At 41.1% G+C, this 26,006-nt stretch overlaps 1 protein-coding gene across 3 annotated transcripts; it reads right to left on the bottom strand.

Annotated features, from left to right (window-relative positions):
• Nucleotides 1-796: 796 nt before the first annotated feature.
• On the bottom strand, nt 797-24,696 carry snx21.L (sorting nexin family member 21 L homeolog). 3 transcript variants are annotated; one of them, XM_041577272.1, is made up of 4 exons: nt 24,252-24,696; nt 4,648-4,870; nt 4,371-4,525; nt 797-3,054 (listed from the first exon to the last, which is right to left on the bottom strand). In XM_041577272.1, the coding sequence occupies exons 1-4, from the start codon at nt 24,282-24,284 to the stop codon at nt 2,374-2,376; spliced, it is 1,092 nt and encodes a 363-aa protein (XP_041433206.1). In that variant the 5' UTR covers nt 24,285-24,696; the 3' UTR covers nt 797-2,373. The 3 variants fall into 3 exon arrangements, with proteins under 3 accessions (XP_041433206.1, XP_018090664.1, XP_018090663.1); XM_018235175.2 differs by lacking the exon at nt 24,252-24,696 and adding an exon at nt 8,047-8,168; XM_018235174.2 differs by lacking the exon at nt 24,252-24,696 and adding an exon at nt 7,905-8,036.
• Nucleotides 24,697-26,006: the final 1,310 nt, after the last annotated feature.

The raw sequence follows: 26,006 nt of genomic DNA, 5'->3' as shown, positions 1-26,006 counted from the left end.
ATAAATAACCCCCTTAGAGTTTATCTTGAAACGTTTCACCACTCATCATGACTTGGATAAATGAGAACATACAGAGAAATCATGTGTATATACCTATAAAGTCCCCATTTTATCTACTTGCCTTTCAAGGACCAAGCAGGGAATAACTTCAATTTCCCTATTTAGTGCACTCCTGTTGCAAAGGTTGGTGTTTTTTCCTATAAATGTCATGCATATTTAGTAGAGCAGCAGTTATATAATTTGAAAGGTGGTTAAATGAGGTGATGTATCTTTCTTGCAGTGACGCCACACTGGTGGAGAAACACAGGATGGGTCTGAATAAACTCCTTGCACAAGAGGTTCCTATTGAGATTAAACCTATCAATCCTCCTGACATGTTCCATCAGATTCCACAGGAACCTCGTCAGATGTTCTGGGTCAAAGCCCAAGGAGTCATTGGTAAGAAATGAGGAAACTATCCAGCCAATGGCAGATATGATTTACATATCCAGCTACCAATTCCAGCTTTTCTTCTGAGTTGTATTTCTGAAAGCTTCTCTGCTCGGTTCTTTTGCTCCTCCTCGGCAATCGAGTATAAACAAGCTGACAACAAAGGCTATTAGCAGTGCAAAATTGTTATTATCATGAAAACAGTTAAAAATATCACTCAGCATTTGCATTTGATGTTTTCATTTCTCTTTAAATGTAGAAAATTTGAAGAATTTTCAAAGTATACATCTAAAATCACCTAGGGTTTGAAACTTACTTTCATTCTCCTTTAAGGTTTGGTTATTCCCAAAGAAATAAGACACTTCCATGAGTCTTAAAATAGTTGTTTATTAGATATTTGGCCTGAATATACATGTTAAAACCTTTAAGTTATGAAAAATAATTAGTAGTATAAAAAAGGTACATTTTTAATATTAATTCAAAATACTGATGTTTTCCCTTATTGTGCTTTTTTTCTTCTTCTTCCTTTCCCTTTATTAAACCCTTTAGGCCCTGGAGATATGCGGCTGCACTGCTGCGTAGCTGCATATATATCAGACTATAACTTTCTTGGCACAGCATTGCTCCCCCTTCTGAAGTACCGCATGCAATTTGTGGCATCTCTCGACCACTCCATGTGGTTCCACTCTCCCTTCAGAGCTGATAAATAGATGCTCTATGAGTGCGAGAGCCACTGGGCAGGTAAGTCAAGGGGAGTTGGAATTATAAAATATTTGTAGTGAGTTCAGCACAGGGGATGAGTTCTAGGTGGGAGTAGGTAGAGCAATAGAAGCTTGTAGTGTCTGTATCGTGGAATAAAGTAAGGGCTACGCCACCAAAGAAACATTTATATATTACTTTAATATGATTTGCCATTAGTGATGTGCGGGTTGACCTGAAACCTGCAGTGACCCCCTGTTTTCCACCAGATGGGCGAGTTTGGGTTGAAATTTGGCCAACCATTGACCACTAAAGGTTGACAGCATCCTAGTAACCACATCCCCAAGGGTTCATAACCCAGATGTGCTGCATTGTTGCTCAGATTGTCAGCCATAGGTTAAAAACACCTGTGTAGATGTTAGAAGGCAATTCTTGTTTTTAAGACACAGTTACATATTAAAAGAAAGTCAAGAGCATTGTCTGGATGAAATCAGATAGGCCTTGGGGGACATAGTTGATGCTGAGTTACAATGGTCAGCACCCCAATCCTGACCCCAACAGATGTCAATTACAGCTCAGGCACAGGCTAAACATTCTCGAATGATGTGCTGCCTGTTACGATACTATATGATTGTTCTACACAACAAAGTCTGCATAAGGGTTTGATTCGGTCTCTAATACTTCATTGGTTTATACAGGAAACAGCCGTGGGCTTGTACAAGGCCGTCTGTGGCGCAGAGATGGTGTCCTGGCCGTCATATGTGCCCAGGAAGGAGTTTTCTGCGTGCGACAAGATCCATCCAAGAGCAAGTTGTAGGCACAAAATACACTGCATTTACAGAAACAAAATCAAATGTATGTTCTTTACTCTCTTCGGATGAACCTCACCTTCATCTACATCTGTACCGTGAAGCCCTTCGGTCTGTTCAACAATACTGGCACTAAACAGCTGATAATGGACTTGTATATAATCCATGCAAATAGTAAAAAATTGTATATAATTAATGATTATTTCTAACCGCTAACTAGTGTAGTGGTGTTTTTGAACCGCAAACCCAAAGGTGTACAAATCATAGTGGGGCTGAAGTAGTGAGAAAGTATAGTAATGGCTCCAGTCTGTAGCTCTCCTACTGAAATATGCTGCCAGAATCATTCAGTGACTCTTGTTAGCATTCTTTGATTTGTAGTTCAGCAACAGCTGGAGGTCCACTAGAAAATGATCACTTGCCTGTTTGCATTTCCTAATCAACTGATTGTCTCTTTTACGAGGAACTCTTTGAGACTGGGCACATTATCAGCGTAGTGGCCAGCTTCCTGCAGCCTCTGCAGTAAAGCTTCAGACTCTCTCTTGTCTATACCCACTCTCCATGACAGCTGGATGTGTGCATTAAGGAATGGCACCAGCAGAGATATGTGCTTGTCCTGTGCATCCTGTATTAAAGCTACAGCCCGTTCACTGAATGCCTGAGCCTCCTCCAGTGTATCTGACTCCTGATGACAAACCACCAGCCCTGCCAACACCAGCAGTCTATTTGTAGAGGGCCCAGGGGGGCAGAGCTTTTCTTGTAGATGATAACTGTTGGTCCAGATGGGAATTGCTAGCTTGTAGAGTCCTGCGCAGGTCAGTGCCTGTGCCTTCTGTATGTCTCTAAGGTAGAAAAAGTTCAGGAACGGAGAAGAAGTGCGTAGGGCAGGCAGAGAAGACACATGGCAGAGGAACTGCTCGAAGGCACGGCTGCGCTTGGCAATTGTCTCAGGGGTGAAGTTTTTGCGTACTCGTTTGCGAGGAAAGGAAACTCCTCTCATTTCTGAAGGGTAAAGTTCAAGTAAGCGCCTCTTTAGGTGAAAGAGGTCAGAATATCGGCAGGAGATGTAGGCAGGAGAAGCATCGTATTGGCCAGTTTGCAACAAGTAGATGGTGTATACCTAAGAGAGAGAAAGATGATAAAAACATGGTAACGGCAGACATTCTGGATTCACATAGAGTAAAAGTGTTTGGGGAAAAAAAAGGAAGCCATCTTTCATCTCTGGGTTCAGGAGTAATTGAGTGCCTCCTTTCATGTCACTGCACTGGCCTCAACAGAAACGGAACAAAGGTCTCAGGATCTGTGAAACACATACTGATCTAGATTTATCAGTGTTCCGCTTCCCATCAGAGCACAACTCAGTTGTTGAAATGGAGGGCTTCCTACACAGAATGCTTCTGACTGGAAACACAAACGTGCTTGAATTAAAGTGCTTTTATTGTGATCTCTAACACAACGTTTCGGAGGCACAACCTCCTTTATCAAGTGTTCTCCTTAAAGGAGGTTGTGCCTCCGAAACGTTGTGTTAGAGATCACAATAAAAGCACTTTAATTCAAGCACATTTGCAAATGCGTGTGCCATCCTATTTTTCTAACGTATGGATATTGGAACCAAGTCGAGCAGCAAGGTTTCTGGATAGAGCACCACAGCGATACAGCAGCAGTCTTTTGAACTATTGTATGTTACAGTATATTGTTGCTGCTACAAGGGAAGACCATGTCGCATAGGCTATTTTTTAATCAAAATAATTAAAATATTTAAAAATGAGTACCTTTTTCTCTGTAATAATAAAACAGTACCTTGTACTTTATTCTAACTAAGAAATCATTAATCCTTATTGGAGGCAAAGCAATCATATTGGGTTTCATTGATGCTTGAATAATTTTAGGAGACCTAAGGTCTAGTGTTCCAAATTACTAAAAGGTCCAGGTCCCGAGCATTCCGGAACACAGTTCCCATACTTGTACTAATTGTGCTTAGTACTGGGAGAGGCATATGTTAAGCATAGCAACTTTCTCTATGTACAGGCCCTGAGTAAATTAAGAGCAATGTGACTCCCATGTACTTCCCCTGACCCATTCCATAGCTATTAGCTATGCACAAATGCTATCAGCCCAAACCCTGTTGGACTGCAGTACCCTGGGCCCACTGGAAGACCTGACCTCTATTGCTCCACCTCCATAGACCACCGCTCCCCACAAGTGACAGCCCCACTCCCCCATCACCTTCTGCCCAGACCCAGCAAAAACCACCTCATACACTGATCCAAAGCTGCAAGGGCCATTGGCATATGTCTTGTTGCCCCAGTCTGATGCTAAAGCCACAGCCTCACAGTACTTTATGGTGAAAATTATCTAGCTAAAACTTAAAAACAACAAAACCAAAAAAAGTAAAACGAAGGTGTATTTAGCGAGATATATGTTTTATTTACTTACCACATACTTGGCATGGGCATCTTGCACAATATTTGCATCTGTCACTTCAAAAGTCAGCCTTATGGGAATATGTGCATCCCGGGAATGCTGCCACATTTCTCTTAGCTGATTGGTCAAAAATGTATGAGAATTGTTTTCGTCCTGGGCTTTGCTGTCTGTAAGAATGAAGAATTAAGGCACATTATTGCAGACAGCTAGCCCAGTTAAGTAAGCTTTCTATAAACCATTTGTTCCATAATATTCCCCACTTGTCCCAACAGCAGTACCTTCTACTTACCTCCATGCCCATCTGATCCCAAATAACTGGTACCCATTCCGTCACTCTCTTGTGAGGCAAGGCTGTCTTCACTTAGGCTGAGAGTTCCACTCAGTCGAAGGGACAGTCCCTCTGTGTCATCCACTAGCTCAGCACTCTCTGGAGGTTCTTCTGGGGGACCAGGGCCTCTCTCCTCCTTTAGAGGTGTAGACCGTAACCTCTGAAGAAATTTGGAGGCCATTTGCTTTAGAGAGAATAATACATTTATATTTAGTACATGTCCCAGAATACAGGGCTGCACTGATTTACAATTTAAAAATAGCCTATTAGCAGAAAGAACATCAATTAAAGGAAAACTATACTCCCAAAATAAATACTTGAGCAACAGATAGTTTATATCAAATCCGGTAGCATATTAAAGAATCTTATCAAACTGGTAAATATATATATAAGTCAATTTTGCCCTTTTACATCTCTTGCCTTGAACCACCATTTTGTGATGTTCTGTGTGCTGCCTCAGAGATCACCTGACCAGAAATACTACAGATTGAACTGTAACAGGAAGAAGTGTGGGAAGCAAAAGACAGAACGCTGTCTGTTTATTGGCTCATGGGACCTAACAAGTATAGTTTGTTTGGTATGTTTGTGTGCACTGTGAATCGTACGATCCCAGGGGGCGGCCCTTATTTTTTTAAAATGACAATTTTCTATTTATGACTGCTAAAAAGTATATTATTATGAAAACGGTTTATTTACATGAAGTAGGGTTTTACATATGGACTGTTTTATGCAATATCTTTTTATAGAGGTCTAAATTGTTAGAGGGGGTATAGTTTTCCTTTAAGAAAGGCGCGCATTGGGCATTTGCTGACATTTGCTACATTTGAAGAAAATGTTCTCATAATAGATTCACATCATTGATTGTGTTTCATGGGGACTGTTGGGGAGACACATACATATTATCTCTATATGTCTTGTAGTGGTCCATTTTAACACCCAAGATCCTGCTAAGTTGAATAAGGAGTATATGTGCTTGATCAATGGCTGTGTCACATATGTGTTTGGAGCTCTTGGGATATACTTGACAAACAAGGTCTCAAATACGCATGGGGGGACCCCGCTTTCCTCACTGTAACTGTTAGAATTGTAACTCTAGCACCAACATTTAGGTTTATCTTGTGAGAGCTCATAGATTGTAAAATAAAGGGACACAGCTCATTCACAGAAAAATCGGAATTAAACCAAGTCAATGGGAGTTGCATAGAACAGCTCCATCTATTAATGGGCACTAGAGGTCACTGTCCTACTGAAGTCTAAGGAAAACAAGCTCTGTCAAGGATTTTGTTATGGATGCGCCCACACTTATTGAACTAAAAATACCCAAAAGGAATGTACTTTCCACCTGATAATTTATGTTCTTCTTCCTTCAATTTGAAGGAAATCAAAGTGATGAGAATATTATTCTAATATCTTGCGAACAGCCTGTATGTGCTGAAAATTTACATAGTTCATTGGGGCTGAACGATAACACATTAGTCCAAAACGTCGAACCCATTCAAATTATCCCCATATATACACACACATACATATACAGACCTACAGATACACTCAAATATATATCGATTTATAAATTGAACTGTAGATCTTGTTTCAGGAGTCAAGGGGAGATGGCCATTCCGTAATTCAGAGCATTCTGGAAATATATATATATATATATATATATATATATATATATATATATATATATATATATATATATATATATATATATATATATATACTCTTGTGGATAGATCATTATTTTCCTTTATTTAAGTAGACCCAACATATTGTACATATATTTTGATGAGATTATACAGCATTCACATCAGTCCCATAATGCAATTTAGGGTTGCCTCCTTTTCTAGAAAAAAATACTGGCCTTCCTATATATTTAACTTTTTTCCCTATTAATAACATTGGGAGCAGCCATCATTTTTACCGGCCAGGTGGCAACCCTAATCACATTACCACTTTATTGGTCAGTTTTACACAGGCCCTATAAAAAGTGACGATGGTTTTGATATTCTATTTCTGCAACCCTCTGACATTTGCCAAAATATTTGGCTTGTAAATCTGGGCCTGGAAGGGAGCAAACTAGAGTCCGAAGAAAACCCAGACAGACACGATAGAACATACAAACGCCATGCCCTGGTTGGATCTGAGTCCTTATAACAAGATTTGTTTTGAATGTTGCCTATGGTATTCCTAAAACTTGTGCCATAAAGATAATTATTTGGACCCCCTGCCAAAAATATTAATTTTCAGCACCCTCTGCTGCCGCCATGCCCCTCCCCCCGCTCATTTCCATGCAGAGGGCTCAGCAAGGGGTGGTGGAACCATACAGCAGACCCGGTAGCTATTTGGCTTCCTTCAAAAACACACAGTGGAATTAAAATAAATTTCCTTTAATTTTAAATGAAGAGACCCTTAAAATTTATATATACTGTACTCCTGACGATAATTCCTTTACAGTTTATATGATTCAGTAAAGAGCTATTTGGGTTCCTCCTGCAGTTGCAGATTCTCCCGCAAAACTACAGTAGTGTGTGAGATTTGGAGGAGGGGTTAAACCTAAAAATACAGGCCCAGATCATCTGCCTTAAGCCCAATATAGAAGGGGGGGGGGGTTTAATTTATACAGGAGACTTTTTAATTCAACCTGGTACAGCCATTCATTCATAGAATTATTAGTGCATCCCATTGTACACAAAACATCCCATTGTACCCAAAGCAAAGTCCAGAATGGGCAGCGTGGCTAATAACCTTACATGCCCATTGTGCTTTTATAATAATGCAACAAGTGTAATGCATTTCTGCTGCCAGAACTGCAGGAAGCTGTGGCTTTAAACGGAGTGTGAAAGAGATTAAAAACTTGGGACCCTCCAGCTGTTATTGAACTGCAGCTCCCGGCATGCTCCAAAACAACTGCACCTACAAGGTCACAGGCTGGACCGTTAAAAAAATATCTAATTGTTGTAATTTGCCTTTATTGAGTCAAGACAAATAAGCTCCCTGAAATAAGCTCCCTGAAACCTGCTGTGGAAGGATTAACTTCTTGCTCATACCCCCCCATAAAATGTCCAAACTTGGTAACGTCCAAGCACATTCCTATATTTAACACTGTGTAACGCAACCTCTGTGGGCTCAGTCTATAAACGCACTGCTCTGTATCACAATACATCAGTAGCACAGGGACAGACGAGAACTGCAGCTCTCAGAACAACCACTATGCTCACAGGGCATGACGGGAGTTTATGAGACATCTGGCTCTGCAACTCGCACTTCAATGTTTATACAACCCTCACGCTGCCCTTAAATCACCCCCCTCCCGTCTATGCATGAAACGCAGGCGCAACAATACATATAGCTCCCACTCACTTCCGCTCTGTGGCTTCACGGTGCTCGGTCCTACGTCAACTTCCGGTTTCGGCTTTCCACCCACGTAATCACGATGGGCGGGGCTAATGTGGTGAAATTGCCTATTAATCTAAATATAGATGTAATTGTATACTAGTCTGTGGTGGAGTCTGTGTGGAGATTATATTCTGCACGCAAGGGATCACTCAGTGATGCTCAAATGTTTGCTGCCTGCTTTCATTTATAGGGAAAGTCCATAGTTTATAGTTTTAACCCACTATTCACTGACATAGTTGGCCCCCCTCCATTCCTTACCAACTGCCTCTAAAGCAGGGGTGTCCAATAGTGATGTGCGTGTCGGGGTTTTCCTGACCCGCACCTGACCGTAACCCGCCCTGTTCCAGCCCACACCCTCGCTTCCGGGGTCCTTTTATAGACCCCCGCCGATGACGTCACAAAAGGGGCGAGCAGACGCGAGACTATAAAACCGGAAGTCGGAAGCCGGCATTTGAAGGTGGCGGGAGGGGAGAGCCGGAGAAGAGCTCAATCCGCACCCGCCAGCCACCCGCGAGGAGCAGTGTGAGGTCAACCCGAACCCGAAACGCACATCACTAGTGTCCAATCTTTTGCCTTCCCACATTGGAAGAAGAAAAATGTCCTGGGGCCGCACTCGAAACACGCACAAACATAAACGCAAATTTTTTTATTTATTTTATTGTAAAAGAAAAGAGGGTATCCTAAACCTAGTGGGATTTTTGACATTGTGTTTGAGAAACGAATGTATCAATATCTGGTTGAACGGAAGTAGTTGGAATTCTCAGTGAATTCTCAAGGTGCTCATCCGATAATTTGGTTGTGATTTTACTCTTAGGGGGTTATTTATCAAAGTCCGAATTTATCTCAATATTTCCTACTACAAACTCCGATCTGATTTTTTTACTCTTTTTTATTGTTATTACATTTTCTCGAAAAAGAAAGAATTTTTCATCTGATTTTCACAAATTTTTCACCCGAAAACGTTGGGGTATTGCACGAAACCCAGCGAACATCAAAAAATCATTGGGACTTCTCCCATTGACTCATATGCAACCTCGACAGGTCTGAGATGCCGGATTTTCAGATTTGGATTTTTCCATCCTCTGGGTTTAATAAATTCGGAATAAAGTCAGATTTTATTAAAAGAAATCACGAATTTTTCGTGATTTTTGCACTCGGAGTTTAGTAAATAACCCCCCTTAGTATGTTCATTCTTGAAAAAAGTTACTCATAAACGTAGGCACTGCATATATCCCTAGCATAGTGGGCAATGCCGCTGAAAATGTTTACCTGCCTTTGTAAGTAACCGAACTCTCACTTGTTAGCTGCTTTTCCTGCTCTAGGAAGCCACACACCGCACACCCCATGTAAAATTTAAAGCACACATGCACACAATTAGTGACCGCGTACATACGCTCTCTGTGCGTTACATTGCAACATGACGTTTCCGGGATTGGCAGAAATTCAAGATGGGCCGCATTCATATCCATCCTGGGCCTCATGCGGCCCTGGGGCCGCATGTTGGACACCCCTGCTCTAAAGGGCTCTGGTTCCTATACACCTGCCATTAAATCCTGCAGGGACATATTCTCCTATTTGCTATTTCAAAATAAATTGAATACAGGAATAACCTGTAAAATATCAGCATGTAAATGCTTAGTGATGTCAGTGTTTGTCATCAGTGCTTAGTGATGTCACTAAGTGTGTCATATGACTGTTGTATAGCATAACAAAAATCATATACTCGCGTCCCTGTACAATCTTGGAGATTTATAACCTGTATACGAGCATTTGCCTTTTTATGGTCATAAACCTCTTCTGTAACATTTAATAGCCTAATATTTTACAGTAGGGGGTATGGTATTGCCCAGGTCTGAACTGGGAGTCAAAATAGGCCCTGGCATTCCAGGTACAAAGAGGGCCAAACAGTCCCCCACCAGCCCACTAAATAATGACCTTTTATGGCATCTTAGGGCAGCCCCTCTGGCATTTGCCAGAACAGATTGCCAGTCTGGGCCTGGTATTGCAGGTACAAACAGGACAGGATTCAAAGAACTTGCACCTTGGCTGTTCTCAAGACATGGGCCCAGTGTCGGACTGGGACATCAGGGGCCTGCCCAAAAGCCTTAGGCCAGGGGTCCACTCTCAGTACTATTATTCTTCCTCTCCTCACTCAACCTCTATTCTCCTAGTCTCTTTTCTTTACATATAATATATTATATAATCTATTATTCCATTTATTTAGCCTCTTTGTTCTCATAGAAATAGGGAATGGCCATAAAATAGGCCAAATGTTTAGCAGCAGGAGGGCCACTGACACCTGGACCCACCAGGAGTTTTCCTGGTATCCCGGGTGGGCCAGGCCCTGCATGGGCCTAGGGTTCCCACATTTTCTAGAAAAAAAGTGCAAATTCATCAATCTGGTTGCTAGGGTCCAAATGATCCTAGCAACCATGCGTTTATTTGAATAAAAGACAGGAATATGAATAGGAGAGGGCCTGAATAGAAACACGAGTAGTAAAAAGTAGCAATAACAATACATTTGTAGCCTTACAGAGCATTTGTTTTTTAGATGGGGTCAGTGATCCCCCATTTGAAGCTGGAAAGAGTCAGACGAAGAAGACAAATAATTCTCAAACTATAAAAAAAATGAAGGCCGGTTGAAATGTTGCTTAGAATTAGCCATTGTATAATGTACTAAAAGGTAATGTAAAGGTGAACCACCCCTTTAATTCGCATCAAGCATCATTTTTAGTGGTCATTCTTTAAAATACATTCGCCTGCCAGTGCACACGTGATGTGAATTTCGTCATGAAAACACACATTGATAGCATTGAAACACGCTTAATTAAAATCCACTAAAACAGGCAAGGAGTGGAACAGAGGCCATGGCCAGGGGCATCACAGGCACAACCAAGACACATCTGATGTATAAAAATTATGGGCAGCGGCAGTGTAATTTTATTATTTATTTATCATTTATCTTTTTTTGAATATATGGCACCCTAGACTGTTCCCCTAACACTGCCTCCATAGGCATGAGCCCATGAGTGCCCCTCTCTCTCTCATTTATATTTAGTTCTACAGTCTCTGCACACCCCCTTCACTAATTCTGGCTCCTGGACGACCTCACATAGCCCCTTTTATGGTACAGGCCGATTTCATTACAGTCATTCAGGCAGCAGTTCACACTGAAAGTGAGTTTTCTCTTAATATGTGTAGTCAAGAGAGTGCAGAGTTTGACACTTATTTCATAGCTTTCACTTAAAGCAGTAAACCACACAGCGCTGCCATAAAGTGTTCCTGTATTGCTATTTTCTTCAGAACGTATTGATCTTATTAAGCAGAGCACTTGGTATGGAGTGAAACCCAATAGGTTAAAGCTCAGTCACTGGGTTTCAAAAATCAGCCAGGGTAGTTGCTGATCAGACTCCTTTATTTGTTATGTGTTATTTATATAACACCTACACATTTACACAGTGCTTTACAAAGATTATACAAGAGCTATTATCTAGAATGCTTGGGACCTGGGGATTTCCAGATAAAGAGTCTTTCCATAATTTCCAAAACGATGGATTTGCTACCAGTAGGAATTTATGCAGCTTAGTTACCATCAAGTACAATCGACGGTTTTAATATTATAGAGTAAAAGGAAAACATTTTAAAAAGTAGAATATGTATAAAATGTACTCTGTGGGAGATGGGTTTCCTGTAATTCGGAGCTTTCTGTATAATGGACTTCCGGATTAGGGATCCCATAACTGTACCTAAATCCTTGCTCCAGGGGAGTTTACAATCTAATGTCCCTTGTCGTAGTTTTGCACATATTGCCTGCATTTTGAGTAATGAGATATCTAATAATTTGGGAATTCTTTGAAGGAAAACCAGTTTTACTCATAAGGCAGGCCCGGACTGGAAATCTGTGGATTCTGGCTAATGCCACAGGGGCTGCTGTAAGATGCCATAGACACTATTTAGTGGTCCTGTGGGGAGGCTGTTTGGGCATCTGTGTACTTGAAATGCCACAGCTTATTTTGAATCCCAGTCTGGACCTGCCCTAAGGCTTATGTCACACTAGGTGTTTTACCTGACGATTAATTACATATATTCTGTTGCCAACAAGCATGGAATCTTCCACTGTGCATGTGGGGAATATTTCAGATAGAAAATGCACACACAGGCTGAAATCCACACTGCACAGTCACTGGCAGATTCCATGCCTATCACTGACTGTACCCTATACCAGGGGTCCCCAACCACCGGGCCGTGGACATCCCTGAACTGGGGCGCCGAATAATGACTGCAGTGCACCCAAATTGGACACCGGCGCGCCAAATAGGACGCCGACCCCTCCAACCCCCTTCGACAACCTCCCCAACCCCCTCCGACCCCACCGGTCCTTGGAAAAAAATTGTCTCTTTTTGGTCCCCGGGCCAAAAAAGTTTGGGGACCCCTGCCCTATACTACTATACTATACTGTGCGTTACATTAGCCTAAAATCTAATACAATGGTACTACTTATGCCCATCAGAGAACCCTGCCCTGAGAAGCCCAAGAAAGGCAATAAAACAAAATTTTTATTTCAACCAGCAGCTTCGGCTTAGCATATTCCATGAAAATTTACTGTTTTTCCTTCCCGGGAATCCTGCTTACACAAGATACACATGCAAATCATGTAGTTGGGAGTCCCTATAGGAAAACTATAGTAAAAAAGAAATACTTTTGTGGAAAAATAATGTCATTTACTAGAGACAGCTAAGCAAGGAAAAAGTGGATACAATCATAACTTCTCAGTTTATCTGAAGTTTATCCCCTATAAATAAAGTGAGCACATCTGCCAAACCTTGTGGAGACAGATGTACCTTATTGACTAGGAAACTCTATAGTTATAGAGTATAGTTAAGTATAGTTATTATTATTATACCAAGGGAAAACTTGTGACCTGTAAGGTTTGTCTTTTTTCAAAGGCAAATGACTGTGGTATATTGAGAACAAATTGAGTTAGAAGCAAAACGTATGTTCTCTGTTTGGCCTACAGAGGGGTTTCTCTAACATGTAGTAATGGCTTCTCTTGTGATCTGTTTGCTGCTCTCAGCTTCTCCCTAAACACAGGCTGTGCTTCCATATTTAGGGATACTGCTGAGTCTGCCTGCTTGGCACTTCCTTGGAATGTCTATTAATACCCAGAGACCCAGCTGCTACTATCTGTCTTCTAGCCCCATTTCAGCTGTGCCCATCCTTGCTATACAGTCTGTTGACATGGCAGAGATGCCCAGGCGGGTTAAGCTCTATTCTCAGTGATACAAATTTGGGTATATAGTAATAAAGACAACGCTTGTCCACGTACAATAACCCATGACAGCTAATCAGTTTTTTAACTTTTAAAAGTAACAACTGGTAGGTATGGGTTGCAGTGCAAGGTCAGAGTTGACTATATGGTGGGTGATATGGGAGTGACCAGACCTATAAATTTGTGGGGCCAGCAAAGCAGCAGTTTTATGTATGGCAATAGTAAAAGACTTAATTGTTTTTAGCAGGTCCTATGCTTTCCAGATTATAGATCCCGTATTACTAAGGAGAACCCTGACCAGGACAAACATTGGTTTTCCTTTAGTAAGAGCTTTGGGTTTGCTTCAACACAATTAAAGGGGAGACTGCTTTACTTTAGTGACACATAAGGAGTCATCACTAAATGTGTGTTGCTGAAGTGAAACCCCCAACATTCCCAGCAGAACTGGCTTTAGGACATGCTGAACCTTTTCCTGAGCCTCAAGCCGCACTACAGACTCTTGTTAATCCCATGTATCAATACTGTGGTTAATAGACGTATATTTCAGTTTTTGTAGTTAGATGATATGGACCCTAATGCTTGTCAAACCTCATTGATGATGATATTGGCAAACAAGTGGATCTTTCTCCAATGATCTAATCATTCAGCCCTCTGCCAAAAGATTGTATCACAACGACAGGCCATTGGGACGGGGTCCACATTAAACAAGCTGATGAGGTCCGAATCCCAACAGGATATTTAAACCTGCCAGGCAGGCCTGTCTGAGGACCTTATACACTGGCCAATAAGCTACAGGCTTGGCGAGGAATGACCAAATTGACAGCTTTTATCAGCTCATGTATGGCCTGAGAATAATTTCCAATTTGTAGCTGACTGAGGCACAATACAGCATGGATGGTGGAAATTGTAGCAACAACTTGGCAGAGAAACTGGCATACACAATAACATGGTAACGTAGTAGGACATTTTTCCTAAAATGTATCTGATCCGGAACAATTTAAGCTTGTCTACACTTTGACTCAGTCTGGGAAAATAATCATTGCTGGCTCCAAAATGGTATTCAATTCAGTCCCAAGATCAGTACAATATGAATTATCAATGGGTAACTTGTATATGTCAGTAAACTTGTAGAGCAGGCACCATTCCGTGAATCATCTGTTTGGCCTCATCTCCATATCCATGAGCAGAATTCCTGCGGGGGCGTAATGTTTCTGTGGGCTGGGTGTCTGTATGACTGGCACAGCTGGTGTGGCAGGTTTTGGCACTGATTTCTACATGGGAGTGGTGAGAAAACTCATCTCCAAAGAAAAGCATGAAAGTCACAAATTCCCCGGGTTGTACAATAAGCTGATGCTTGGGGAGTTGCCTTGACAAAACATAATCAAATGGACTTATAATTAGATATGTAGCTAAAATTATACTTTTACAATTGTTTTTAACTTGTAAAAAACATTATTTTGCCTTTCTCGTTAGTTCTGTTAAGGGCTCAGTAATCTGCATTTATTTAAACAACTGTTTTCAGTTAGGATATCTGACCACTAAGACAGAATGCTAGAATCTCAGCCATAAAGCAGGACAGGACTGTTGTTTTGCAAGAGAAAGGAAGGAGTCATTTACAACCACAAGTCCAGTGTGCAAAGTACAAATTACATGATCAGGAACTCCTCTAATAAATACAAATTACTGGGCTTCACTAATTGCATTTTCATTTGTCCTTTTTCACATGATTTGGTAAGTTTATCCCATTTGACAACCATGCCCACCAATAAAATGTTTGCTTTTAAACAGGTGACATGTAAATGCTGCCTGTTGATTTGTAAATATTGTTTGATTTGTAAGTATTTACTTTCAATAGCAAAAAGGTTTGAGTGTGTGGCTTCATTAATGAAAATCATTTGGTTATAAAGAAAAAAGCAAATGTACTTAATCAATTCTTTTCTTACAGCAGAGGAGTCAGTTACCATACCTGAGTAAAAAGCTCTAGAAGTTCTGTTTGTTTAGGATAGCAGCTGCAGTATTAGCTTGGTGTGACATCACTTCCTGTCTGGATCTCTCCCTGTTCACTTATAGCTCTGGGCTCAGATTACAGCAGAGAAGGGAGTGGGGGAGGAGCAAACTGAGCATGCTCACGCCTGGGGCAAGGAGGTTTAAGATGAAGGCAGGAAGTCTGATACAGAAGCCCATGTGTACTCAATAGAAGGAAAGAAATGCTGTGTTTCTTTTGACAGAGGACTCAGAGCAGCATTACTTTGATGGTTTACTGATATATTTAGGTGACCTTTCTGATAAGGCTTACTTAGTTTTAACCTTTACTTCCCCTTTTATATGTTTACACAAACTTAATGTGAACAGGGCACCAGGGCCTGATGGAATACACCCTTTAGTACTTACAGAGCTTAGTTCAGTTTTATTTCCTGAAGACTCAATTTCATCTGATATGGTACCTATGGATTGGAGAAAGGCTTATATAATATCAGTATTTAAAAAGGGATCACAAACACAAGCCATAGGCCTGTAAGTCTGACATCTGTAATGTGCAAGTTATTTGAAGGTTTATTAAAGCAACACATTTAAGATTGTTTTCTGGAGAATGGCATTATAAGTAGCAATCAACATGGCTTTTCAGTAAATGTGATCTACTTGAATTTTGCCAAGGCATTTGTTACAGTCCAGAATAAACACCTGCTTTCTAAACTAAGCTATGCTGGTCTTAGTAATGTTGTTTGTACATGTATAGGTAACTGGCTACAGGAATGGTTACAGAGAGTGGCTGTCAATGGTGCATGTTCTATACTGGGTTCAATTTAATTAATTAATTAAGTAATGTATTATCTATATTTTTTTAGCACTGCTTTAATTATGTTAAAGAGGAAGGAGGTCCCTACCCCATAGAGTTTACAACCTATTTTTCACTTCAAGTCCTCCCAGTTTCCCCAGTTCCTGCACGTTAGACTCGACACGGTTCTATCTTCATCACATTTTTCTATTTACAGTGGTAAAATACTTGGTTTCCTTACTCTGAAATGGCAGTCACACTAGTTCCTGGATCAATAATGAACTGTAAGTTTTAATGGTGGCCACTCTGTACTTTCTTGTTTGCAAAAACCACCCAAGTTCCAGTTCCATACAGAAATACAGTTGCCATCTGACCATTATTTTACCAGCGGCAATGTTATTAATTATTAAACCTTTAAATTAACTTTTAGTATGATGTAGACATTGATATTCTGACACAATTTGCAATTGGTTTTCTTTTTTTTTTTCTTTATTATGTTTTTTTTCCAGTTATTTGGCTTTTTGTTCAGCAGCTCCCCAGTTTGGTATTTCAGCAGCTATCTGGTTGCTAGGGGCTTATTTACCCTAGCAACCAGGCAGAGGTGTGAAGGAGAAACAGGAATATGAATAAGAGAGGGTATACCGAGAAAGGTAATTAATAAAAAGTAGCAATAACAGAAAAATTTTAACTTCACAGAGCAATAGCTTTTGTTTGCCGGGTCAGTGACCCCTATTTAAAAGCTAGAAAGAGGCAGAAAAGTAAGGCAAATAAAAAATAATTCAAAAACTATAAAAAAATACTGTACTGTATATAATATAAAGCAATTGCAAAGTTGCTAGGAATAGGGCATTCTCTAACCAAAAGTTAACTTGAAGGTGAACCACCCCTTTAATGGGAAAGAAAGATAAAAATATAGGAAGGCCAGAATGTTTTTTGAGAAAATGTGGCAACCCTAAAGACAAGTAGAGTTTATGACCAAGTGTTGGGACTATAACAAGAACATATAGTTTATGACCAAGTATTGGGACTATAGCAAGTACAGATAAATTACGACCAAGTGTTGGGAAAATAACAAGAACATATAGTTCATGACCAAGTATTGGGCCTATAACAATTACAAATAGTTTATGACCAAGTGTTGGGACTATACCAAGTACAGATAGATTATGACCAAGTATTGGACCTATAACAAGTACAGATAGATTATGACCAAGTATTAGACCTATAACAAGTACAGATAGCTTATGACCAAGTGTTGGGACTATAACAAGTACAGATAGTTTATGACCAAGTATTGGGCCTATAACAATTACAAATAGTTTATGACCAAGTGTTGGGACTATACCAGGTACAGATAGTTTATTACCAAGTGTTGGGACTGTACCAAGTACAGATAGCTTATGACCAAGTATTGGGACTATAACAAGTACAAATAGTTTATGACCAAGTGTTGGAACCATAGCAAGTACATATAGTTTATGACCAAGTGTTGGGACTATAATACACGACAATTCAACTTTTACTGGGCAGACCTTAGTGCCAAAACTCTGGTGTCCAATAGCAATAGTATTATGGGGAGTTTTGTCCACCACTCACTGCTCATAATATTTTTTTCATTTCCAGGGTGATGGTGGCAACTCAGTTCAGTTGGTGGCAATTCAATCAGTGGTCACTTTGTGACACTTAAAGAGCCCGTGTGGTGGCAGCCAAGGGTTACAAAATGCAGACTCTGGCAAATAGCTGAGTCTGCTGGATTACAGGAATCAACTTTCCTTTGCAGTTGTTACTCCCTTTTGAGGGGGTTATGCTAATATTACCATGCCTTCTTCTTCATGCGGAACCTCTGCCAGTATTTCCTGATATTGTACCCAGTATTAAAATACAGAGCAAGATGTCTGAACTGGCCTAACATGCAGTCTAATGCAAACTCACAATCTCATGTTCTGCCCAAGATATGAAGGCATCTATATATCTATATTGTGCCTAGCAATATGTTGCATGATACATGAAAAATAGTAAATAGGCAGTAAAGCATGGTATTTCTTGAGCTTGTCTTCTAAAAACATTTCAAAGGTAATTTTCAATTGTAATTTTGGTCATTTTTCTGAAATCAGTACATAATATCATGGCTACAATTCAGAAGAGTTCCTGTGCCGCCACAGTTCTCTCTCCCTCCTTTAAGTTTCAAAGCTGTGCTGACAGCAGGACTTTGCTCCAACTCAATATGACTTTCGAAATCCCCCAGTAGCAAAATATAGGGTTCTGTAAGCGATCTGAAATGGTCCCGATGAGCTGACTGATGGAAAGACAGTCAAGTCATTGCATTAGATCCATGACAGGCTACGATATTTTACTACTGCTGAGGCTGGAGGGAAGCTGTTGACACCTATCAGAGAAAGGTAGTGGGGTGCTGATTTGTTAAAAGCACCCTCCTGAACCCAATAGCTGAACTGTCAGCACTGGCTGGTGGCCCTAATTTTTCAAAACCTGGCTGCTTTCTTGAAAACTGTGTCCCGTTGGCAGGACCACCATCAGAAATCACAGGGCCCCATACGACAACATTTCCTGGGCCCCCTGGGCTACGCCCACCGCAAGGTCCGCCCTCCCCACCCCACAGGTCCGCCCCCATCACACAGTAAAAAAACAAAAAAAATATTGGTGGCTATGGTTCCCACATGTTAATAGAAAATGAAAAGATATTGGTTGTCAGGGCCCCCCATAAAAAAATATTGGTGGCTAGGACCCCACATGAGACAAAAAAATTGGTGGCCAGGGCCCCTTAAATGTCCATGCCTTCCAGAAGTCGGCAGCTCTTAGAAAGCAGGGGGGTCCGGCTAATTAAGTAAGTGTGGCGTGGCAGGGGCCCCCCTTACCCTTGGGGCCCCCTACAACTCTCCCCCCTGTCCTCCCTGATGGCTGCCCTGCCCGTTGGTTCCTTGAGGGGACTCAGACATTGTAAATGTGCAGTACAGTGAGCTGAGAAGGAAGCAATAGTGCAACTTCACAGATTCAATACAAATAATGTAATATACCTAGTTGAAGCCCCTGCCTGAAAACCATTGGCTCAGCAGGCAAGATGGAGCTACTGCTGCTTTAAAGAAAATTATCAGGACCAGCAAGGATTTTAAAGAAGTCACTGGCCAGTGACTGAGGTCCCAAGGGAGTTGCTTACAAATGGACACCTCCGACCTTTCTGGGCTTCCTTGTCCTTTACAATCTGTTGCAGATCATGCAAAAACAGTGCAGCTTCCTTTTACATGTCATCACCACTCTTCCATTATTCAAAGCAACTGCAGAGGGTGAGAAGCTATTTAACCACATTCTTCTTTCCAGTTAAAGGGAAAAATACCCCTCCCATTTTTAATATGAGCTCATTTAGATGAACGTATTTATAAACTTTGCCTAAAGACTATCTGAACTGCCATATAAAAAATATATATATATATATATATATATATATATATATATATATATATATATGAGTGTGTGTGTGTATTATATTTACACAATCATGATAGCTCATACTGAGAGGAGAACATGATAGTCTGCCATTACTTATAGGGACATTTTAACCAGTCCCCCCAGTATCGGACTGGGGTGCCAGGGGCCCTCCAGAAAATCTTAGACTGTGGGCCCACTTTCCAAACTATTATTCCTCCTCTGTTTAGTCAACCTCTTTACTCTTCTAGTCTTTTATATCTACTTACTATTTTCTTCCATTATTAAGCATTTTTTCCCATAAAGAAATAGGGAATGGTCATGCAATAGGCTAAATGGTTAGAAGCAAGAGGGTCCACTGACACCTGGGCCCACCGGGAGTTTTCCTGGTATCCTAGTGGGCCAGTCCGACACTGTGCTCCCCCCCCCTTGGGTTGGCATCATTCAATCCCCTCCTTTAATTTGTTCCATGTTGAAGTGATGGATTTTAGCTCATGAAATCCCTCTGCTTTTCAGAGAATCTGAGCACCACAGACTTTGGAAAGCAGAGGGACATGGAACGAGTCAAGGGAGAGGTTGAATGACACTGAAGCCTATGGGGAAGAGTATTCAAAAATGATGGTATAGTAGCCCTTTAATAAGGAACCTTTATGGGCATGCTAACAAATACACTGTCACATTTAATTTAATATTTGAACATTCTACTATGAATAAAAGCTATCGTGCTGTTTGCTTGCCAAGATAAGGTGAATCTGCAATCACAGACCATAGGTCACACTATTACTAGAATGAAGCAGTGGAGTAGGAGGGATAATTTCTTAATACCCAGGATCTCCACATGTTGTGATGACCCAATCTTGTGACACGCATCATGGGCTGTCACCACCTGCCGTACAGGATTTCCAGGAGTCCAGCTGATACCAAAAGTATTTCCCGGAACCTGAGAGCTATTGACGGTACAGTGGACACAGGATGCAAGGGTTCCTGGGTTACACATCTAAAAGGACACAAGCTGATAGGCAGACACTCATAATACAGTGTAACAGTGTGAGTGAGTCGGGGCACTGCATTTGAATGCTATAAATTGTGTTTGCCAGTGAAAATAAGATATTATTACATTGCATGTAATATAATATATATTTTAATATTTTCAACCTTATTCCCTTCAGGTGTTCCTTGAATACAACCCCCTGGGTTTCTTTGATTACACCCCCCCCCAAATGCAACTGACAGCAAATGACTGGAGCTAATTTATTAAGAGTGGGCAAAGCTGCACCTGGGCAGTAACCCATGACAATTAATCAGAAAATTGTTTTCAGTGTCCAAGTGGAGGGCAGCAGTGGCTGTGTTGGGCACTTCTCTGGCAGATTTAATTCACTGGTGGAGAATATGCCCCATCTGCCATAGTCCTAATTGTGATAAGCATCTATACAACAATAATGATATACTTGCCCTCCATAGTGGGAAATGTCAACCAATGCAAAAATTTAAAATCTGCAACTATGAGAAAAGCAAAATCCACCTAAGGCTAAGGGCACACTAGGCGATAGCGCCGCGATTTGACTCGCGGCGACTTTTCGCCGCGACTTTTAATCCGCAATCGCTGGGGAAACTTTGGCGCTTGCGTCTATGGGGAATCGCGTCAAATCGCCAGCGTAAAAACACACGCGGCGATCTTTTTTCTATTGTCGCTCGAAATCGCCTAGCGAGGCGATTTCGAGTGACAATAGAAAAAAGATCGCCGCGTGTGTTTTTACGCTCGCGATTCCCCATAGACGCCAGCGCAAAAGTTTCCACAGCGATTGCGGATTAAAAGTCGCGGCGAAAAGTCGCCGCGAGTCAAATCGCGGCGCTATCGCCTAGTGTGCCCTTAGCCTAAGCATGGACAGCCTTATTCAAATCGATGATATTCAAGTCGGGGGACTGTGACAGCCATTCCAGAATATTGTACTTCACCCTCTGCATAGATGCCTTTGTAGATTTCAAAGTGTGTTTAGGGTCATTGTCTTGTTGGAATATCCAACCCCCTGCGTAACTTCAACTTTGTGACTGATGCTTGAACATTATCCTCAAGAATTTGTTGATATTGGGTTGAATTCATCTGACCCTCGACTTTAACAAGGGCCCAAGTCCCTGAACTAGCCACACAGCCCCACAGCATGATGGAACCTCCTGCAAATTTGACAGTAGGTAGCAGGTGTCTTTCTTGGAATGCAGTGTTATTCTTTCGCCATGCAAAGCGCTTTTTGTTATGGCCAAATAACTAAATGTTTGTCTCATCGGTCCAAAGCACTTTGTTCCGAAATGACTATGGTTGTCTAAATGAGCTTTTGCATACAACAAGCGACTCTGTTTGTGGTGTGAGTGCAGAAAGGGCTTCTTTCTCATCACCCTGCCATACAGATGTTCTTTGTGCAAATTGCGCTAAATTGTAGAACGATGTACAGATACACCATCTGCAGCAAGATGTTCTCTCAGGTCTATGGAGGTGATCTTTGGGTTGTCTGTAACCATTCTCACAATCCTCCGCATATGCCACTCCTGTATTTTTCTTGGCCTGCCAGATCTGGGTTTTACAGCAACTGTGCTTGTGACCTTCCATTTCCTGATTACATTCCTTGCAATTGAAACTGACAGTTTAAACCTCCGAGATAGCTTTTTGTAGCCTTCCCCTAATACTGAACAATCTTTTTTTTTTTCAGATCTTTTGAGAGTTGCTTTGAGGATCCCATGCTGTCACTCTTCAGAGGAGAGTCAAACAGAAGCACAACTTGCAATTGGCCACCTTAAATACCTTTCTCATGATTGGATATACCTGCTTATGAAGGTCAAGGCTTTACAAGCTAATCCAACCAATTTGGTGTTGGCAGTAATCAGTATTGAGCAGTTACATGCATTCAAATGAGCAAAATTACAGGGGTACCCACATTTTTTGCACAACCAGTTTTTCACATTTGATTTAAATTCATACAACTGAATACTGCTTCACTAAAAATCTTTCTTCAGAAAACACCCCAGTTCTCAGATGTTCCTGGGAAATGAAAGACATACCACTATCTTTTTTGTTGAAAGTGGAGTAAATTATTATGCATGCTGAGAGAGGTTCCCAAATTTTTTACATATACATATGCTACTTGCTTGCTGCTAATTGTGTCTGAGTCCTTCAGTAAATCTTGCCCTGGGTGTGAAAGCAGCTTCAATACAAATTAATTATGTGTAAGGTGAAGAGATGGAGAGACGGGTATTTGGCATGTAACTCTGCTCAAGTAATGCAAGCCTGACATATTACTTAGCATTCTCAAATATGCTGCCCCCCTCCCAGTGTCCAATAATACCCACACACATACACACAGGCCTCTGCCTTTTAATATATTTAGGATTTAAAGTGTAATATATAGAAAATTATAGTGTCACAATAAAAATCTCCTGTACAAGAAAATCAATGTTCTATCCATAAAAAGTAAATAACTAAGCAGTCCTGTCAATGCTTTATCAACACCCTATGGTTCTTGTGCACAAGTAACTACCAGCTAGTAGTAATAATTTGTAGATAAACATAGCATGAGTCTGTGCGCCTTTGTTATACTTTGCAAGCCATCTTCCTCAAGTGGGCTGGGAGATGATATCCAGTTGACTGTACCTGATAGTCTCTCTTGTTATGAAGCCTCCCAATCCCCAGCTTTCTCTTGGTTCTCTACCAAAAGACCCATCTTACCCTTCAACCAACAGGATGCCTCTGCTTTATCCTCGTGTGTGGTCCAAAGCAAGAGTTGCAGGCAGCACCCTAGCAACAACAAACGATTTCTGAATGGATCCGCAAACACACAATTATTTGCAGTCGGGGAACTTACCCCTTTTATTATGCCACCAACAGTATGAACGTTTCGGGGAGGAAAGAACCTCCCTTCATCAGGATCTCAGGGAGATCTGCAGAGATGTGGCACAGTGCTCAAAGGATGGTAGCCTTGGCCTGTGCACTTTTCAGAGAATAGGAGCGCTGCCCTGGGTCTCAAGTTCATGATTATGTTCACTGGGGTGCCTAACACATTGTACCCCCCACTGAATATCCCTTGACTTGTCCTTTAAATAGCACTCCAGATTGGATGCAGAGATGCATTAAGTCTCCTTGTCTTATGCCCATAGGTTCATATACAGGCATTGTATATAAAAAAAACTGTTATTCAAAAAGCTCTGAATTACTGGAGGGCATATAGACTCACATAGACTCCATGTCAAGCAAATAACGCAAATTTTTCATAATGATTTCCCTTTTCTCTGTAATAATTAAACATTATTTAGTGCTCAGTGTTAACTAAACTGCACAAAACTATATTGGTGGCAAAGCAATCCTATTGGGTTTATATAATGATTTTTAGCAGTGACCCAAAGGACAGAAACATGCCTTATCCAGAAAACCCTAATCCCAAGCATTCTGGATAATAGATCTTATACCTGTATGTTTTTTAGGCAAGGGGGATTTATTACCTCCAATACACCAGCAAAGTCACAATTGACTTTGATTGGCTGCAATTTGAAACCCACATCCATATGCTTTTGTGTCATTGGTTTGTATAAAATGTCACAATGGAATGATGAAACAGAAATAAAGTAAAGATCATGAACTCAAATATTTCATGTACATGTACACAGACCCCCAATCAGTTCCTTAAACACTAACATACAGACCTGAGCAGTACTTAAATGGTGTCTGGCTTCCATTGGTGACGGCCAAATTGGCTCATGGCTCCTTTGCGCGATGTCTCTGGCAGGCTCTTATTCCCTGTTTGTGTTACTTGCTCACTGCTTAATCTTGTTTCTGCCACTCCCTTTATATTCAGGTCAGACTGTGTGATTCAGCACTACCATAGTACAGGCTGTGTGGCACTGGGAGACTCATCCTACCAAGTATCACAGCTTTCCAGGTGGCACCACGCCTCTCTCTCTCTTTAAGGAGGTTCAAAATCTATCAACTGCTTTAGACTTCGGTTTTATAGCTATAAATCAGATTGCAAAGATGTCTCCCTTTGGGCTTTACACTGTATCTTTTACTCATGGTCATTTATTCATTACTCATTTCCTAGTTTCCACCCTAGGATGAATGAAAACATGTGGCGTTCACTTCTTATATGGATCAAGAAGCTCCCTATTTTATGTGTCACTAGCCTTCCCTTCTTTTGTGTTTCATTAAACTTTTTTTAAGGATTGTATAAGTGTCTGTGTGTGAGAGAGAGAGAAGTGCCATACTAGGCCCCTTAGGGCCCACCAAAAAACTGGCATTCAGGGGCCGCTGTCACAAAATGTAAATGTAGGAGTATGTGTATGTGCAAGAAAGGGCTGTAGGAAATTGTCATTGACTGGGGCTTACTAGGTTCTGGAAGATCCTCTGGTACTAATACTGTCTGAGGACATTTGTGTGTCAGAGATATAAAGGCTCAATTACTGTGGGCACCAGTGAAAGTGCTGGAGAGCTAAAGGGAACAGGTGCCTTGTGGTAAATAGAAAAAACATTTTTGGCTTTGCCCCTCCAGTAAATAACAAAGCAGAAAGAAAGAGTGTGTGTGTGTAGGAGAAAATGAATACTAATGAAGAGTATGCAAGCTACACATATGTAAGTATTGGAAATTCTTGTCCCTTAGGATCCATCCAAGCCATAGGAATGTAATACGTAGAGCAGTGATCTCCAAACAGTGGCCCATGAGCACATGTTGCTCTCTGACCCCTTGGATGTTACACCCAGTGACCTCAAAGCAGGTGCTTAATTTTGAATTCCTATTTTGAAGACAAGTATCAGTAGCATAAAAACAAGGTGTACTGCCAGATCGTCTTGTAGACTGCCAGTGCACACAGGGGCTACCAAATAACCAATCCCAGCCCATATTTGGCACCTCCTTTAGATGTGGTTTACAGGTAAAAAGGTTGGGAACCCTTGATGTGGAGGGTTCTCCTGTTCCCTGCCCCCTTGCACCATTGTGAAAGTATTTGTGTGGCAAAAGCTTTGCACCCATATTTTTCCTGGATTCAATAAAGGCTCCATGTGTATGTATGAGTAGGGATGCCAACTTCTGGAAATAAAAATGTCTACCTGGAAATAAAGCTCTGATGGGACAGTGATATAATGGCCCAGGGTAGAATTGGTGAAGTAACAGGGCAAATTGAGATTATTATGGGATTACAGCAAGTGAGTAAGGGCCAGGTTTAGTAGATCATGTTAAGCATTTTTGCCATTTCTGATGATGTCCAGTGTAAAGCTTTCCAACCCTTGAACTACAATTCACAGCAACCTCTAAAAGCTGTAGATTACACCCAGTGGGTCCAGGGTGTCAGGTTCTCCGGTGCCCACTTTGAGGTCTAGTTCTGACACTGACTAGATCAACGTACAGATGAAAGATAATATGATAATAATACATGCATCACACTAAATCATGAAATGTTTGTTCACAG

The sequence above is a fragment of the Xenopus laevis genome, chromosome 9_10L (genome assembly GCF_017654675.1).
Source record: "Xenopus laevis strain J_2021 chromosome 9_10L, Xenopus_laevis_v10.1, whole genome shotgun sequence".
NCBI classification, from domain to species: domain Eukaryota; kingdom Metazoa; phylum Chordata; class Amphibia; order Anura; family Pipidae; genus Xenopus; species Xenopus laevis.
This window is presented reverse-complemented; position numbering and strand designations above follow the sequence as displayed.